This window comes from Bubalus bubalis, chromosome 15 (assembly GCF_019923935.1).
Source record: "Bubalus bubalis isolate 160015118507 breed Murrah chromosome 15, NDDB_SH_1, whole genome shotgun sequence".
In the NCBI taxonomy this organism is placed as follows: domain Eukaryota; kingdom Metazoa; phylum Chordata; class Mammalia; order Artiodactyla; family Bovidae; genus Bubalus; species Bubalus bubalis.
The window spans coordinates 383,953-403,604 of NC_059171.1; the positions used below are offsets into that span (position 1 = coordinate 383,953).

At 42.5% G+C, this 19,652-nt stretch overlaps 1 protein-coding gene across 6 annotated transcripts in view; it reads right to left on the reverse strand.

The window, feature by feature from the left end:
- Positions 1-1,535: 1,535 nt before the first annotated feature.
- Positions 1,536-19,652, reverse strand: part of LOC102389419 (MDM2 binding protein) — a 77,272-nt gene continuing 59,155 nt past the window's right edge. For 5 of the 6 annotated variants that reach the window (XM_025264938.3, XM_044928486.2, XM_006074690.4 and 2 more), the window contains 5 exons: positions 12,506-12,772; positions 10,620-10,860; positions 7,507-7,620; positions 3,436-3,501; positions 1,536-2,389 (listed from right to left, as the gene is read on the reverse strand). In XM_025264938.3, the coding sequence (XP_025120723.3) occupies positions 2,351-2,389; positions 3,436-3,501; positions 7,507-7,620; positions 10,620-10,860; positions 12,506-12,772 (727 nt within the window). In that variant the 3' untranslated portion in view covers positions 1,536-2,350. Of the gene's footprint in view, positions 2,390-3,435; positions 3,502-7,506; positions 7,621-10,619; positions 10,861-12,505; positions 12,773-19,652 lie in introns of those variants that run through there. The other variant, XR_006544798.2, reaches the window with a different exon arrangement.

Sequence of the window (19,652 nt, forward strand, 5' to 3'; positions counted from 1 at the left end):
GACATTTACTCCTTGGAAGGAAAGTTATGACCAACCTAGGTAGCATATTCAAAAGCAGAGACATTACTTTGCCAACAAAGGTCCATCTAGTCAAGGCTATGGTTTTTCCAGTGGTCATGTATGGATGTGAGAGTTGGACTGTGAAGAAAGCTGAGCGCCTAAGAATTGATGCTTTTGAACTGTGGTGTTGGAGAAGACTCTTGAGAGTCCCTTGGACTGCAAGGAGATCCAACCAGTCCATTCTAAAGATCAGTCCTGGGTGTTCACTGGAAGTACTGATGCTAAAGCTGAGACTCCAATACTCTGGCCACCTCATGTGTAGAGTTGACTCATTGGAAAAGGCTCTGATGCTGGGAGGGATTGGTGGCAGGAGGTGAAGGGGATGACAGAGGAGGAGATGGCTAGATGGCATCACCTACTCGATGGACCTAAGTTTGAGTGAACTCCGGGAGTTGGTGATGGACAGGGAGACCTGGCGTGCTGCAATTTCATGGGGTCGCAAAGAGTCAGACACGACTGAGCAACTGAACTGAACTGAACTGATGTGTGTGCTTAGTCACTCAGTCGTGTATGACTCTTTTCGACCACGTGGCTGTAGCCCGCCAGGCTTCTCTGTCCATGGACTCTCCAGGCAGGAATGCTGGAGCGAGTTGCCATGCCCTTTTCTAGGGAATCTTGAGCACCCAGGAATTGAACCTGGGTCTCCTGCACTGCAAACAGATTCTTTACCGTCTGAGCCACAAGGAAGCCAACTTCTCTTTTCCAGGTGATGTACACAACAATTTTCCCAAGTGTACCATCACTGTGGAACAGGCTGAGCCAGTCTGGCCCTGTGGCTCCCTTTTTCTCTAAAGCCCTCTCAGGCAGTGCAAGTTTTACGGGAATTAACATCCGAACAGCCGAGGCCTGCGCTCTGCTCTATTCTCCCTCGGGTCTGCCTTTTGAGGTCCCGCGCGTGGGTGTCCTACCGATGGACAGGCCCGGCCGGCAGGGTCCTCTCCTGGACACAGGCACGCGGCTCACGCAGCTGGACTTCAGCCCGGCCTGCAGCTCCTCCCGTGAGTTCAGTCCGCGCTAGAAACAGACCTGAAGTCCCTAGGCCTTTCAGATCGCTCCTGTTACCTGCTTTCACATTCATCTCAAACATCTTAAGCACTTGTACTTTGGAGCATCCTTACGGTGGCAGTGCTGGGTCAGCGCTAGCTCGGGTCCGGCTCGCGACTGTGGCCGGCGGCCGCCAGGCTCCCCCGTGCCTGGGACGCTCCGGGCAAGAACACTGGAGTGGGGTGCCATTTCCAGTATTTTTATGGGACATTCACAAAAGTTATTAAGTGTGAGCACAGCACTGAAGTTAAGTTAAAGCAGTACACTCAGACACCCGCAGACTCCACCCTGAAAAGGCTGTCCTAAGGAATAATCAGTGATGTACCAGAAATATTCATTTAAGTTTCATTTACAATAAGCAAATATTAAACTCATATGTCCAACAATGCAGGATTGGTTAAATAAACTGATTCATTTGAATCATGCAGTTATTAATGATATGATATAAAAATCATTTTAATCATATTGTTATATCACATTGTTAAGTGAAAAGCAGGCTATAAATTAATATACATACATATCACACATATGACCGCAATTTTAAACATAAATATAATGTTTAAAAATATTAAATACCTGTAGACAGAACAGTATTGGAATTTTTTCCATCCTCCTTAGTATTTTCCACATTTTCCAAATTTACTGTCATGGGAAAACATTTTTTTTTCTGGGAGTAGGTACTTAAGTCATTTTCACTATGTCTTATTTTCACAATTTTTGCTCTTTTTTCATCCCAAATAAACATAAATAGCTCCAACAGTGGTTGCTCCAGGGCAGGAGTAAGGGAGCATGACTAATGTTGTATGAAGTTTTTGCCAGTGTTTTCTAAACCAAGGGTCACCCAATGAATCAAGCTGTTGTAACACATGAGAAAAGCCACTGGCAACGTCTTACTTTAGACTCAGCAGTTTAAATACACCTAACAACAAGGACGTTCACCAAGAAGTAAAGAAATATCTTTTTCTATTTATTGAAATAATTAAATAACCAAGAGTAAAATTTTTAAACATACATAAAAATGTTAACTTTAAAAATTAAAATATAGTAAAACTATAAGTATACAAACTAAAATTACATTAACTGAGCAACTTCAAAACTATGTAAGTACAGGGTATTTATGAAATTCCTTAGAAATAGAACATTAATTCTTTGAATAAAGTTTGAAATGTGTAATTTTCAAACTAAGGAAGGAAGTGGTATATAATAGATCCATCCAATTTATAATCATCCAAAGGGAATGATTCTGTTATTTCTTGCTTGCTTTTTCTAACACCCATTCAATTACCTACGGGAGAAAAAATATGATTATGGTACATTCTTTTGAAAACAAAAGCGACAGAAAAATACATTGTTCAAAAGAGCATGGTAGAAAATTTAAGACAAAAAATAACACATCAGACTCTTAAAAAACACATTTTATCTTAAAAATACCCTTCACTGGTGGGGAGGGGGAAGGGGGAGAGACAGTCCAGGAGGAGGAGAGCGAAGCACAAGCTGTTCTGCAGCAAACGAGCCACAAGGACACACTGCGGCACAGGGAGCACAGCCGGGATTTCACAAGGGCTGAGGTGCAGCGTAACCTTCCAAGCCTGTGAGCCGCCATACCGCACACCTGTCACCCATACAATACTACACACCAACTCTATTTTAAAAAATTAAAGGATTATCAAGCACAAAAAAATCAATATAGCATTTACCTCCAGAGGCGATAGAGTAGGATATGGTGGGGAAGAGACTTTGGGGCTTCCAGGGTTCTTAAATGTTTTATTTCTCAGCCTGAATAGTGATCCAAGGAGTTTCTCTTTTAAAATTCTTTTTTTTTTAATTGTATGTGTTTCTTTGCATATGTATTTACATATTATATCATGAATTTTTAAACAAAAAAAATCACACATTTTATTTTCTTGCTAAAGAACACTTTTTGGTGAACTTTTTTATGTTGCAGAATACAATGGTGGTGTGCTCACTGGACAAAATGAAGATACTGCTCTATTTTCTCACCTTTATTTGAAAATTTGTTTTTAAAGGATCACTAAAAATAGAATTAAACCAAGCTTTGAAAACAGCTAATCAAAATGGATTAATTTTTCCAGCTCTTTGGATTATTCTTTTTCTTTCTGAACATTAATTTAGAAGCTCTTTTGTTAACAGAGAAATCTCTTAACTACTACTGAAGACCCTACTTACGTAAGTCCATTAAGCTATTTAACAAGTGGTCACAGGGACACAGCTGAACAGACCACTCACTAATTCTCTCTGTGTGTACTACAGCCTCCTGGCCGCCCGGAAACAAAACGGCAGCCTAACTGGATGCACTCACGGCACGTTTACCTGCACAACATTGTTGTTTGTTGTTTTCTTCATTTCTTCAAATAGACCCCTTGAAGTTTTAAGATCCTAAACATAAGAAAACAGAGCATTTCAAATCTGTACATTAAATTACAAAGAACAAGTCATTATTAAATAAACCTGCTGCTAAGTCACTTCAGTCGTGTCCTACTCTGTGCGACCCCATAGACGGCAGCCCACCAGGCTCCCCCGTCCCTGGGATTCTCCAGGCAAGAATGCTGGAGTGGGCTGCCATTTCCTTCTCCAATGCGTGAAAGTGAAGAGTGAAAGTGAAGTTGCTCAGTCGTATCCAACTCTTAGCGACGCCATGGACTGCAGCCCACCAGGCTCCTCCGTCCATGGGATTTTCCAGGCACGAGTACCGGAGTGGGGTGCCATTGCCTTCTCCATGTGTGTGCTCAGTTGTGTCCAACTCTTTGTAACTCCTTGGACTGCAGCCCACCAGGCTCCTCCGTCCATGGGATTTTCCAGGCACGAGTACCGGAGTGGGGTGCCATTGCCTTCTCCATGTGTGTGCTCAGTTGTGTCCAACTCTTTGTAACTCCTTGGACTGTAGCCCACCAGGCTCCTCCATCCATGGGATTTTCCAGGCAAGAGTACTGGAGTGGGGTGCCATCGCCTTCTCCTAAATAAACCTGACATGATCCTAAATCATTCTATAATCATCAATGTGAAGAGGGAGAAATCACAGTAAGAGATTATCATTCAGTTCCACCCTGGAAGGCCAAGTTCTCTAACACCCGTCTGTACATAAGTCCATGCTGCTCTGAGCTCATAAACCCAACAGCACCAGCCAGACCCACACCCATCCTCAGCTGTGCACATGTGCTCAGGCGCGCAGGCGTGTCTGATTCTGCAACCCTATGGACTGCAGCCCAGCAGACTCCACTGTCCATGGGGTTCTCCTGGCTAGTACACTGGACTGGGCTGCTGTTTCCTTCTCCATCGTCGGCTATGTGTACCCACTAATGCTTCATTACTCAGGAGACGGACATACAATTAATGTTTATTTTTCAGATAAAACACCTTTTACCTCTCTCTTCTTACTGGCTATTTCACTCCAGACACAGAAGGGATGACACTGGACATAAAACTGAAATCTCTGACTTTTAAAAAGTTAATAACCTATAACAAGTTAAATCGTAAAATTTAAAAAATTCACTTGTTTTACAAAAAAAGCTGTCCTCTGCTGTGCTTCCAAGTCATGCTCCGTCGAAGCAGTCACTTTCAGCGCTCTCTTCTGTTTCTCCTGTTCATACCTCCGTGTTTCTGGATAATACTCTTATTACTGCTACTGTTCTCTTATTCACACCTTCGTGTTTCTGGGTAATACGCTTATTACTGCTACTGTGTGACTTCACACTTTCAGACAGTGACTGCTGTTACCCTGGATTCAGGCCTCTGAATTCTCCCACCTCCCTTCGCTTCCTCTCAGTAACAGCTGCACCACAATTTTTTTTTTAAATTAGTAAACAGTCAATGTTTGCATTTTATGCTTACGCAAATAAAATTTACTCCCAAGCTAAGTAACATATTATGGTTATAATTTCTCTTTCATCTAATGTTTTGTTTATCCTGTGGTTGAACTATATTTGCTTAGCTTTCCATGTACATAATTCTGCCCCTACCCCCACAACTCTGATTAAAAAAACTGATTAAATGTACATCAAAGTTCTTCAAACACTCTCGGATACCGGGTAATCGCCCCTTCAGCTTTTCGTTTCTGCGCTGGTTTTCGTAACTGCATTCTTTAAACCCTGGAGCCCCTTGTCCCGCAGCCTGCTGCAGTTTGGTCCAGCTGCTTCCTGGACCAGGTCCCACTGGAACATATCTTTCCCAGTCTAGGTAGCTTTTCTTTTACTTCTTGAGTCAGTCCCTTGTCCTACTGGATTTCATCTTCTCACAAATTCATTAGAGGTCACACAAGTGACACAATGTTTCAGGCCTCTCGTGCCTGAAAGCGCCTCTGCTGAATCCTCACACTTGACTGGCTCCTGTGCGTGTGAGTCGCTCAGCCGTGTCCGACCCTTTGCGACCCCATGGACTGTAGCCCACCACGCTCCTCGGTCCATGGGATTCTCCAGGCAAGAACACTGGCGTGTAGCCATTCCCTTCTCCAGGGGATGTTCCCAACCCAGGGACTGAAACTGGGTCTCTTGCATTGCAGGTGGATTCCTCACTGAGCCACCGGGGAAGCCCTGTGACTGACTTCTGGGCCAGATATAAAAATACCAGGTAAATCACTTTCCTTCAGAATGTGAAGATGATGTTCTGCCATCTGGCATACAAGGCTACTAGATAAGTCCAATGCCAACCTTATTCTTGAATCTTATGTCCACTACTTCTCTCCCAGAAAACTTTTATGGAATTGCTCTCTCTCCCTCCAGGAGATGTGCCTTTCCACAGTGACGGGGCTTGTAGAACTGCCTCCTCCAGGCAGGACGAGCTGTGTGCCCTTTCCAGCAGGAGGTTTGCATCCTTTGGTTCTGGAATGCCTTGTGTATTTCTGAAGGTTTTCTCTCCTCTCGTCTCTATTATGAGCATAATGGATCTTTCAGATTAATTCCCCCATTTTCTTATCTCACGTTTAATGTTTTTCTCCTCAATTTTGTCAGTAATACTAACTTCTGGCAAATTTCTTTCTCTCACTGTTGACTATTAGTGATTTTACTGTATTTTAATTTTAAGGAAATTTAATGTTCTATAGTTTTCACAAACAGCATCACATTCCGGTTTTGTACATGCGACTGTCTCCTTCCTGACATCCAGTTTTCATGGCATTCTCTTCAGGCTTCTGCTCCTCCCGCGCCCCCTCTGCTCCTTTATGTTCTGACACCTGCTGAGTTAGACGCTTTCCTCAGAGCTCTGCCGAGTCTCAGCTGTCTGGTCGCACAGACATTTTAATATTGTTTCCGCTGTAGCACACAGCACGTGGGATCGTAGCTCCCAGTCCAGGGATCGAACCCATGCTCCCTGGAGCAGAAGCACAGTCTTAGCCACTGGGCTTCCAGGGACATCCCTTGCAGTCATATTTTAAAATGAGACAATAAAAATCTTACTGACGTTCTGTGTGTGCAGAGGTTATTCACTGGCACCTTTGTAAGGTAGGGGAATATGAGGTCGTTGGCCTTTTCACTGCGGCCTCCCATGCGTTTCTCCTCCAGGGACTGTTTCCCACGCTGCCGGAGGTGGGCGAGAGCAAAGCCACGGGTAATACAGCCACCCGCAGCACACGCTGCGGGGAAAGGCGTGCAGAGCAGGCTGAAGGCTCCCCGTTCACTCTGCGGACCTCTCTCTAACTCCTGCTCTTCACGGCACTCTGCCCCCGCCTTCCACAACACCTGGTGTCCCCGGGCTTCGAGCAGGCCTGAGAGCGTGCTGGGTCTGGACTCCGAGCCCCAGGCGGGCATCAAGGCTGTCGCTGCTGCTCAGCCACAGCACGCACCCACGTGCTGCCTGCGCCAACGTGTGACAGCGCCGCCTCGGTCTTCCTTTCTTCTTTTCTTGGCTTTTGTACCTTCAAGACTGTCTTTCTTGAGAGGTTCTACAAGGGACCTGAAAGTGTTCCACCTGTGGTCCATCTGCAGTTTTAATCAAAAACCCACGTAAAATTGTGATTCAAGTCAGGAACTGAAAACTGGAGCTAATCTACCACCACTGAAGTTTCACAAAACGGTTATGTGAATGGTCGGTTTGTCTGTACTACAACGAGCTATTAGTGGATCCAGAACTAGAAACTATGTTTTGATACTCTGTCAGGTAGCTTCACTATATACTAAAATTACCTGAGTACATAAAATAAGCTGAGTTTATTATCAACTTAAGTCAATGACCTGTTAGGCAAACACTGAGGGTGTCAGTTAAGGTACAGTTCTCTATATATGAGAACTAAAATCAACCATAAAATATTCTGACTCCAGTTTTTCTACCTCCATTAAAAAAATGTGGCAATAAGTTGTCAGAGTAAAAAATATTCAATTCATATTACCTTGAGTCAAATAGGAACATTAGAACTTGACCTCAATTTTGCCAACAGTAGAGAAGACACTGTACCTTTAGGTAGAACTTGGAGATCTCAAAGAGACGCTGGCTGCAAGCAGGGAAGCACCCGTGAGCCTCCGTGATCCCGTGCTTCTTCAGGGTTTCAGCAACTACTTCTTTCAGTATCTTGAATAGAACATAACATGTGACTAGTGTTTCTTACCCTGAGCTGAGCTCTGTAAATCACACAACCCTGTAGCTATGCTAAAGACAGATAAGCTCATTAAGACCAAACCATTGAGAAGAAGAGACCTGAAACAGTGACACACTCACATGTCACAGGGTAGCTGTCAGGCAGAGGACTGAAGCGTCCCAAGAGAGGAGCTCATGTGCTGAGCTCTGAGTCGACATCAGAATGGGAACGGTACATACAGCAGGGATAGGTATACACAGGTGTGTCCTTATTTTTTATTATGGAAAATTTCAAACACTATAAAGAGAATATATTTTGTAACAAAATCTCTCTCTATATATATATATACACATATATCAGGACTACATGTAAGAGCTGGTTTTATATATATATATATATATAAATCATTACATATTTATATATAAACAAATATAATTATGTGATTGTAATTATATATTTTATATATTTATAATCTATATATAAATTATATATATATATGAATTATATGTAAGAGCTGGCTGTATACATATATAAATATATATACATCAGTTCAGTTCAGTCGCTCAGTCGTGTCCAACGCTTTGCGACCCATGAATTTCAGCATGCCAGGCCTCCCTGTCCATCACCAACTCCCAGAGTTCACTCAAACTCACGTCCATCGAGTCGGTGATGCCATCTAGCCATCTCATCCTCTGTCATCCCCGTCTCCTCTTGCCCCCAATCCCTCCCAGCATCAGAGTCTTTTCCAATGAGTCAACTCTTCGCATGAGGTGGCCAAAGTATTGGAGTTTCAGCTTTAGCATCATTCCTTCCAAAGAAATCCCAGGGCTGATCTCCTTCAGAATGGACTGGTTGGATCTCCTTGCAGTCCAAGGGACTCTCAACAGTCTTCTCCAACACCACAGTTCAAAACCATCAAATCTTAGGCGCTCAGCTTTCTTCACAGTCCAACTCTCACATCCATACATGACCACAGGAAAAACCATAGCCTTGACTAGATGAACCTTTGTTGGCAAAGTAATGTCTCTGCTTTTGAATATGCTATCTAGGTTGGTCATAACTTTCCTTCCAAGGAGTAAATGTCTTTTAATTTCATGGCTGCAGTCACCATCTGCAGTGATTTTGGAGCCCAAAAAAATAAAGTCTGACGCTGTTTCCACTGTTTCCCCATGTATTTCCCATGAACTGATGGGACCAGATGCCATGATCTTCATTTTCTGAATGTTGAGCTTTAAGCCAACTTTTTCACTCTCCACTTTCACCTTCATCAAGAGGCCTTTTAGTTCCTCTTCACTTTCTGCCATAGGGTGGTGTCATCTGCATATCTGAGGTTATTGATATTTCTCCCGGCAATCTTGATTCCAGCTTGTGCTTCTTCCAGCCCAGCGTTTCTCAGGATGTACTCTGCATAGAAGTTAAATAAGCAGGGTGACAATATACAGCCTTGACGTACTCCGTTTCCTATTTGGAACCAGTCTGTTGTTCCATGTCCAGTTCTAACTGTTGCCTCCTGACCTGCATATAGTTTCTCAAGAGGCAGGTCAGGTGGTCTGGTATTCCCATCTCTTTCAGAATTTTCCACAGTTTATTGTGATCCACACAGTCAAAGGCTTTGGCATAGTCAATAAAGCAGAAATAGATGTTTTTCTGGAACTCTCTTGCTTTTTCGATGATCCAGCGGATGTTGGCACTTTGATCTCTGGTTCCTCTGACTTTTCTAAAACCAGCTTGAACATCTGGAAGTTCATGGTTCACGTACTGCTGAAGCCTGGCTTGGAGAATTTTGAGCATTACTTTACTAGCGTGTGAGATGAGTGCAATTGTGCGGTAGTTTGAGCATTCTTTGGCATTGCCTTTCTTCAGGATTGGAATGAAAACTGACCTTTTCCAGTCCTGTGGCCACTGCTGAGTTTTCCAAATTTGCTGGCATATTGAGTGCAGCATCATCTTTCAGGATTTGAAATAGCTCAACTGGAATTCCATCACCTCCACTAGCTTTGTTCGTAGTGATGCTTTCTAAGGCCCACTTGACTTCACATCCCAGGATGTCTGGCTCTAGGTGAGTGATCACACCATCGTGATTATTTTGGTTGTGAAGATTTTTTTTGTACAGTTCTTCTGTGTATTCTTGCCGCCGCTTCTTAGTATCTTCTGCTTCTGTTAGGTCCATACCATTTCTGTCCTTTATCGAGCCCATCTTTGCATGAAATGTTCCCTTGGTATCTCTAATTTTCTTGAAGAGATCTCTAGTCTTTTCCATTCTGTTGTTTTCCTCTATTTCTTTGCATTGATAGCTGAGGAAGGCTTTCTTATCTCTTCTTGCCATTCTTTGGAACTCTGCATTCAGATGCTTATATCTTTCCTTTTCTCCTCTGCTTTTTGCTTCTCTTCTTTTCACAGCTATTTGTAAGGCCTCCCCAGATAGCTATTTTGCTTTTTTGCATTTCTTTTCCATGGGGATGGCCTTGATCCCTGTCTCCTGTGAGGACTATATATAAGACCTGGCTATATATATAAATATATATATATATGTATATATGAGGACTATATATAAGAGCTGGTTTTATATATATATATAGACTATATATAAGACCTGGCTATATATATAAATATATATATATATATGAAGACTATGTATAAGAGCTGGTTATATATATAAATATATATAAGGAGGATCTATCTGGGGCTCCTTCTGCTCCTTCACACCCCGACTCGCACTTTCCCATTACCCTTCTTTCACTGAACTATTATTATTACTATTCGTGGCTGTGCCACGGGGCAGGATCTCAGCTCTCAACCAGGGACTGAATCTGTGCCACAGCAGTGAAAGCCTGGAATCCTCACCAAGAGGCCACCAGGGAACTCCTTGGTATTATTTTAAAATAAATTACAGACCATTTCATTGATAAACTTTTTTGACAAACATCTGAAGCGAATCAAGTAAGCACGTTTCTCCCCGTGCAGACTGGAGAGTCAGGAAGCGGATCTTTACCCGCGTGTGCTTCTGTGACCGGGACTCCTTCGAGGGCCTTGCTGTTTCCGATTCACGCACAGCTTTTGGACCTGAGCCGGCCTTGGCAGTGGCTCTGGGAGTTTCACTGCTCAGCGCAGAGGGACACGTCACAGGTAACGGCCGCTCTGCACGCAGCTTTCTGGAAGGGACTGCGTGGTGAGGGTGACCACTGCCACTTGTCTGAGAAAGAAGAGAATCTGAACTTCCAGATCTCACAAGTCTGTTGCAGGGGCAAGACCAGAACACAGATTAAGGGCATCACCAATCACGTTCATTTTCTTTCCTCAACACTACAGCTATAATCATCAACATATAAACCCCAGGAGAGCAAACACAATTTCTTGCTACTACTGCCTTAAATAAGCAATCAACATCGCATTACACAGTTGCTCCTTTAGTTCTTCAAATGAGAAATGAGAACACAGAAAGCAATGAATAATATTCTAGGATATTAGCTCAGAGGAAAAGCAACAAGCGATACTACTGTCTCCCTTCCTGTCAATTTACAATTTCTCACATAAACCAGAGATGGCACTCCAGGCAGTCCTGTTTATAGACAAGTTAATTTTGATAAAGAAACCCTAATAATCATGCTTGTTGTAGCCATGCAATTACCTGTAGAAGATAAGCTGTTAAAACAAACAGAAATAAAACTATAAAAGTGCCTTTAGTTTCGATTTTTCTAAGATGTTTAAATTTCTTTTTCCAAGAAAGGGTCTCAGACTCTTCAATTCTGCTAACCCATAGGACACAGTGTTACTCTCTTTTCTAGAACACATAGACATCAATCACAGTCAGAAATAAAAAAATTACTAAAAAGCATAGTATCCTAAATATTAATGGATTTGCTTTTTAGCTTTATCAGGTGAAAAAAGTATCATGAATTTGCAAAGTCCTTATAACAATAATTTAGTTATTTCATATCAGGGAAACAGTATTCTAATATATATATATATATATATTTTTGCTACACTGCATGACATGCACACTAAGATTAGTGCAGAATTAAACCTGCGCTCCCTGCACAGGAAGCATGGAATCTTAACCACTGGACCACCAGGGAAGTCCTTAATACTTATTACTGTTTAAGACAGTTTCACTTTAAGATATTTGATACTTTTTGAAGGCTTACATATGATAAGAATTTAAGGTTTGTTTTAGGTGCCAAAGACCTAAATTTGACAAAAGTTCCAAAGATATATAAATTCAATAGAAATTAGACTGTTTATTTCATGAGCTTCTAATTTTTGTTCAAGTATTTGGACATTTTATCTAGCTAGCAAATAAAGTAGCTAGAATAATCTCATTTTTATGGTGTATTATGTAGGCTTTAAAGCTATATTTTATATGAAACAAGTTATTTTAAAATGGTGCTAGTGGTTAGGACTCCGTGCTTTCACTGCCAAGGCGCGGATTCAATCGTAAGCCGCAGTCCTGAAGCCCCTTGTTCAAGGGGCCAATGCAGGCAGCAGACAGCCGGAGGAGGCAGAAAAACTGCATCTCTCAATATCCTCTTCAACAGAGCATCTCCTCTGCTTTATCTATGGAGAAGACCACCAGTGTTCCATGGTTTAAAAACCTGACAATCCCTTGTGCCAATGGACTGTATATTAGCATTATAAAGCCAGAAAGAATGTGTTTTTCCCCAAGTCATTTTTTTTATAACTTATATGCATAATCATCAACTGCTCACAATAGAAACAAACTCCTGGTATGAAAGCGTTACCAATCTACACTATGAAAGTGTATAAAATCTACACAGAAAGCAACTTAAAAAATATGAACGATTAATATGAAAAAAAATTACCCTAAGACTAAATAATACTTTCCATCAAGATACTATTTTTGTGCACTTCATATATCACCTTTTGGGGGGATAAAGGCAGTTCACATCTTTTGATCTCCTTTTCACTCGGGAGACGTCAGTCCGGAGCTCCCTTTGCAGAGCTTCTCCGTCAGGAACACTCATGGGCTCTGACAAAACCGCAGGAGATGGAAGAGGGCTGAGCACGGTGGGTCCCGGAGAACTACCCCTGGTACAGGTGGTCTGGGTCTCATAACGAATAAGACGGGATTGCAGCTCTGAAAATCCCCCATCTCTCTCTAACGCCTTCCGGTCATCCAAGCAGTACCTGAGCAAGAGAAAGATCTTTAACATCAAAGACTCTGCTGCAGCAATGGGCTATTTCCTGCCACCTGCAAAGAGCAAAACATTTACTTAAAAAGTTCTTACAAAACTTTCTAGTAATTGTTGGAAGCATGAGTGAATAACCAATTTCCCTCACAAGTTCAGTTTTTTCCAGCCTGCTACGTGACACAGCAAAAGATTCAAAAAAAAAAAAAAAAAGTGAGGTACAATCTGATTCCTCTTTGACTGTTTCTGGGCAACAGATTAAGTTAATACTCTGGTTTATTTTCAAAATAATACAGTTGCTGTTTTGATACTTTCTAAGTCTCTACCAACCTCTGATTCCTCAGCACGGCTGATATGTAATGACGTGAAATGCTGACTTCGTTAGAAAGGGCAAGTTTGTTTTCAACACAAAGATTAGGAGGGTATAAAGGCATTCTAAACTGACTCACCAAACACAGCTCAGAACACTCTGACATTCCCCTTTGAAACTCACTTCCACCTTAGGCTGACGACAAATTCTTCTTCAAAGTCTGGCTGAGTATGGATCTGGTTTCTAGCCAAATCTGATCTAAGACGTCAGGGAGCTGTCTGTTCAGTGAATGCTTCTGGACAAGAGTCCCCACGTTGTTAAGGACAACAAATAAGTTTATCAGGGATGTCACCTATGAGACCCATGATGTTGGAAAACCCTTCACTTTCTCCCTCTGTGCAATGTATCGAGGAAACTCAAACAGTGTCCCATAAACAATGACAGGACTGCAGACATCAGACTTTTTCTGTTATCTGTTCTCTTGTAGATTCTAAGAAGTTCCTTAAATCAGAACTTTGGGGCTATAAGCTTTTAGTCCAATGTTTAAGGAGTGTATCATGAGCCCAGTGTCTGATTGCCTGGGGGAGGCTTTAAGGGCTTTCTCTTTCCCTTGTGACATGTATTCTGATTTCTAAGAGTATATACTACAGAACCAGACTCCCCGGACTTAAATCTGCCTCTACCATCATGTAAACATGGCCGAACTACTTAATTTTATCTACACTCTTGCTGCCTCCTCTGCAAGATGAGATTTACAGCAGTTACCTCAAAGAGCTATGGTGAAGATTCCATGAATGGACAGACACAAGCGCTCAGAGTCAGTGCCTGGAACCTGCCAGCAGAGCAGTCAAGAGATACACGCTGCTGCTATCACCACCATCACGGTGGTGTTACACTCCACCACGGCAAACCTCACAGCGCGCTAACAACGCGAGCAAAGCCAGGACTCAGACCCCAGGTGGTGACCCCAGAGTCTGACCTGAACCGATTCAGTATGTAAGCTTTCATGTAAGGGATAAGGATCACCTTACTCAGGGGTCAACTCACAGATGCACACTGGAATCACCTGAAGAGTTTTCACGAGCTGCTAGTGCCCCGAGTTTCTGACTCAGCTGGTCTGGGGTTGGCGTTTAGGACTGTTTTCTTTAAAGCTACCTAGGTGATTCTATGGAGAAGGAAATGGCAACCCACTCCAGTACTCTTGCCTGGAGAATCCCATGGAGGGAGGAGCCTGGTAGGCTAAAGTCCCTGGGGTCACAAAGGGTCAGACACGACTGAGTGACTTCACTTTCACTTTTCACTTTTATGCATTGGAGAAGGAACTGGCAACCCACTCCAGTGTTCTTGCCTGGAGAATCCCAGGGATGGGGGAGCCTGGTGGGCTGCCGTCTATGGGGTCACACAGAGTCGGACACGACTGAAGCAACTTAGCAGCAGCAGCAGCAGCAGGTGATTCTAAATTGTAGCTAGGACTGAAATAGCTCTGATATAACCCAACAATTTAACAGGGGAAAAAAACTAAGATTGTTAACTCGTGGCAGAAAAGTGACTAGAACCTAGGTCTCTCAACTCTCTAACATTCTTTCTCCAGTCCGTTGTTTAATAAAACATATTTCATTAAAAACCAGCAGCAACCCTAAGGATTACTGATGAGTCCTATTTCTATCCTGGGCAACTGATAGAATCTAGAATACAACTAAGAACCATGAATGCTAAGGACAAGCTGTAGGCAAGAGGACATGTAATCCCTGATTAGCCTACAGGAAATTTTTGAGAGGAAAAAAATGTACAGTTTGACTCCAATACAATTTTTTCTACTCTAAGATTTCGATTCTAAGACGCAGATTTTTCCTTCCAGTTTTACCGTCTCTTGATCACAGCTGCTCACAGCGTCATGCCTTTAACTGAATGACGGGCACCGCCGTGTTGACTCTAATTGCCATCTGAAATGTCTGCACCGTGATGTTCCTATCGTTTGGCACTGAAACAAGACATGACTTTGTCAGAAAGGGCCAGAGACAGAGCAGCAGGCGCAGGGCGACCCTGGACAGCAGGGGAGCCAATACCCACTCCTGCATGAAGGAGTGCACGCTCGTATTTTCTCACAAAACAACAGCCAAGTGCTTTCTGTACCCAGAGAAAGAAAAATACCTAACAGAAGATGAAGCTGCCGCTGTACTAACCTATCAATACAAGACGGACAAGACACTGCCAAGCACACACCAAGCAATGCCAGTGAATGCTGGAAAAACTCGCAAACACACTGGAACAGATGAAAGAAAGTTCAATGCAACAAGAGGCCAGTGTGGCCACCTGACAGTCACAGTTTCACAGTGGAATTTCAATTTGTTGTTCAAGAAGACGCTGCATCTTACAATCAATGGGCTCTTATACTCCAGAATAAGAGAAATAAGTGAAAAACGAGACAACAGTAGACAGATTTCATTTTGCCTTTGGAAAACACTGATTTGCACTTAAACAGTTTCTTCCAAATATACCTTAAGCCTGAGTAGAGGAAGAGCTCAAGGATTCCCAAGGGTCACAGCAACGTAAGAAGAGGAGAGCATTCTTTGCAGTTTCTTATTTACTTTAAAATTTCACTTGAGCTTTGTTTAGAGTAGAAATATAATCTATGTTTAACTGAATCAGCCTACACAGTTTACACCCAGAACTTGGAAACAGCGTGTTTCTGGATCCACTGTGCTCACCTGCACACTCACTGCTTTGATTCAAAGGCTCAGGCTTAAGGAAACGGAGTCACATCTAGCTACGTTCATTTGCTTAAGGGGGTTTCATTTTATAAACTCCTCAAATTCGTATTTCAACTGTTCTTTTTTTTTCCCACAGACAAAAGTTCGATGTTGTTCCATGTACACGTGTTGCTCCTGGTTATTGTTTAGTACTGTGTTATATACACATATCAGTTTATTTATTGATCTATTCTATTGATGGAAATAAGGCTATTTCCAGTTTGGGTTATTATGAATACAACTGCTCTGTGGGTTCTTTTCCAAGTGTTTCTGTGGTGTTACGTTTTAATTTCTCTTAGGAAAATGACTATTAGAAATGCTGAGCCATGGGGTTTAAGCTATGTTCAGTTTCATAAGAATCTGCCAGATCCTTTTCTGAACTAAATATGCCATTTTATACTTCCACTAATAATGTTGGAGAGTTCTGATTGTTCTATACACTTGTCAATACTTCTCAGTTTTAATTTTAGCTATTCTGGTGGCTACATGGAATTTTATTTATGGATGCACTATAATTTATTGAACCAAGCTCCTGCAGTTAGACCTTATTTCCAATGTTTATTTGAAATAACACTGTGAAAAGTACCCTTGCAAAATTACTTTCAGTGTATACACTAATTTTATCATTGAGCAAAGGTAATCAATCTGATATTATACAAAATTGCATGGCTTTTGGTAAATTACTGATCACTCTCTCTAAGTAAATAATATTTATTTCACTTATATGCAGAGTACATCATGAGAAACGCTGGGCTGGAGGAAGCACAAGCTGGAATCAAGATTGCTGGGAGAAATATCAACAACCTCAGATATCCAGATGACACCACCTGCCGGGAGATTCCAGGGGGACTCCTGAGGCTCGATCCCGCCTTTGCGTTTGCCAAGCCTCCTTCCTCACGACCTTTGCCACGGGCGGAGCTCCTCACACCGGCTCCCCGCAACCACCCTTATGGCAGAAAGTGAAGAAGAACTAAAGAGCCTCTTGGTGAAAGTGGAGGGTGAAAAAGTTGGCTTAAGCTCAACATTCAGAAAACGAAGATCATGGCATCTGGTCCCATCACTTCATGGCAAATAGATGGGGAATCAGTGGAAACAGTGGCAGACTTTATTTTTCAGGGCTCCAAAATCACTGCAGATGTTGATTGCAGCCATGAAATTAAAAGACGCTTACTCCTTGGAAGGAAAGTTATGACCAACCTAGACAGCACATTAAAATGCAGAGACATTATTTTGCCAACAAAGGTCAGTCTACTCAAGGCTATGGTTTTTCCAGTGGTCATGTATGGATATGACAGTTGGACTATAAAGATAGCTGAGCGCAGACGAATTGATGCTTTTGAACTGTGGTGTTTGAGAAGACTCTTGACCCTTGGACTGCAAGGAGACCCAACTGGTCAATCCTAAAGGCGATCAGTCTTGGGTGTTCATTGGAAAGACTGATGTTGAAGCTGAAGCTCCAATACTTTGGCCACCTGATGCGAAGAGCTGACTCATTTGAAAAGACCCTGCTGCTGGGAAAGATTGAAGGTGGGAGGAGAGGGGATGACAGAGGATGAGATGGTTGGATGGCATCACCGACTCAATGGACATGGGTTTGGGTGGACTCCAGGAGTTGGTAATGGACAGGGAGGCCTGGCATGCTGTGGTTCATGGTGTTGCAAAGAACAGGACACGACTGAGCGACTGAACTGATCACTCTCCCATACAGGGAGCAATAATTTAGACTCCAAGCTGGCTGGCTCATGCCCCTTTATTATCAATATGATTTTATGGGTGGAAAGGATGGTCACTGTTGTTTCAGTTTACATTCTTAACGTAAATTTAAAAGGCTGACTGGTAAAGAAAACACCTTTCACTGTGTACTGGTCCTATGCGTCTCCTGTCTCATGCACGAATGGTCTTAAGATGCTGCCAGCTCCCACATCCTCCTTATTCACAGGGTGTTGACAGTATGTCAGTCCTTTCACATCTCTTCCTTGAAATACTTCACCTGAGTTTATCAACGGACAATGAGATTTCTTTCAATGGCACAAACCAAGCATATGATTTCATGCTTTAAAAATAAAGGTTTCCTCTACTGCCACAGTAATAAGGAACAATCTCCCTCTCACGTCAACAATGATCTTCATGATTTGGTCTCAATACAGTACAGTATACGTCTTTAGTCTTATTCAGAAACAAAAATGTCATTTCCTCTTTCTAGAATCTGTACCACTGCACTTCATTCCTCGCATTATTAGTTCAGTTGCTCAGTCATGTACAACTCTTTGTGACCCCATGGACTGCAGCACGCCAGGCCTCCCTTTCCATTACCAACTCCCAGAGCTTACTCAAACTCATGTCCATTGAGTTGGTGATGCCATCCAACCATCTCATCCTCTGTCGTCCCCTTCTCCTCCTGCCCTCAATCTTTCCCAGCATCAGCGTCTTTTCAAATGAGTCAGTCCTGCACATCAGGTGGCCAAAGCAATGGAGTTTTAGCTTCAGCATCAGTCCTTCCAATGAATACTTAGGACTGATTTCCTTTAGGATGGACTGGTTGGATCTCCTTGCAGTCCAAGGGACTCTCAAGAGTCTTCTCCAACACCACAGTTCAAAAGCATCAATTTTTCAGCTCTCAGCTTTCTTTATGGTCCAACTCTCACATCCATACATGACTACTGGAAAAACCATAGCTTTGAATAGACAGACCTTTTTTGGCAACTCAATGTCTCTGGCTTTTTAATATGCTGTCTAGGTTGGTCATAGCTTTTCTTCCAAACAGCAAGTGTCTTTTAATTTCATGGCTGCAGTCACCATCTGCAGTGATTTTGGAGCACAAAAAATTAAAGTTTGTCACTGTGTCCATTGTTTCCACATCTATTTGCCATAAAGTGATGGGACCAGATGCCATGATCTTAGTTTTTTGAATGTGGAGTTTAAAGCCAACTTTTTCACTCTCCTCTTTCACTTTTATCAAGAGGCTCTTCAGTTCTTTTTCGCTTTCTGCCATAAGGGTGCTGCCATCGGCATATCTGAGGTTATTATTTCTCCTGCAATCTTGATTCCAGCTTGTGCTTCTTCCAGCCCGGCATTTCTCATGATGTACTCTGCATGGAAGTTAAATAAGCAGGGTGACAATATACAGCCTTGACACACTCCTTTCCCTATTTGGAACCAGTCTGTTGTTCCATGTTCAGTTCTAACTGTTGCTTCCTGACCTGCATACAGATTCCTCAGGAGGCAGGTCAGGTGGTCTGATATTCCCATCTCTTCAAGAATTTTCCAGTTTGTTGTGATCCACACAGTCAAAGGCTTTATCATACTCAATAAAGCAGAAATAGATGTTTTTCTGGAACTCTCTTGCTTTGGCAATTTGATCTCTGGTCCTCTGCCTATGGGTTGGAGAATTTTGAGCATTACTTTGCTAGCGTGTTAGATGAGTGCGATTGTGCGGTAGTTTGAGAATTCTTTGGCATTGCCTTTCTTTGGGATTGGAATGAAAACTGACCTTTTCCAGTCCTGTGGCCACTGCTGAGGTTTTGAAATTTGCTGATATACTGAGTGCAGCACTTTCACAGCATCATCTTTCAGGAGTTGAAATAAATCAATTGGAATTCCATCACCTCCGCTAGCTTTGTTCATAGTGAGGGTTCCTAAGGCCCATTTGTCTTCTCATTCCAGGATGTTTGACTCCAGGTGAGTGATCACACCATCATGATTATCTGAGTCATGAAAATCTATTTTGTATAGTTCTTCCGGGTATTGTTGCCACCTCTTCTTAATATCTTCTGCTTCTGTTAGGTCCATACCATTTCCATCCTTTATTGTGCCCATGT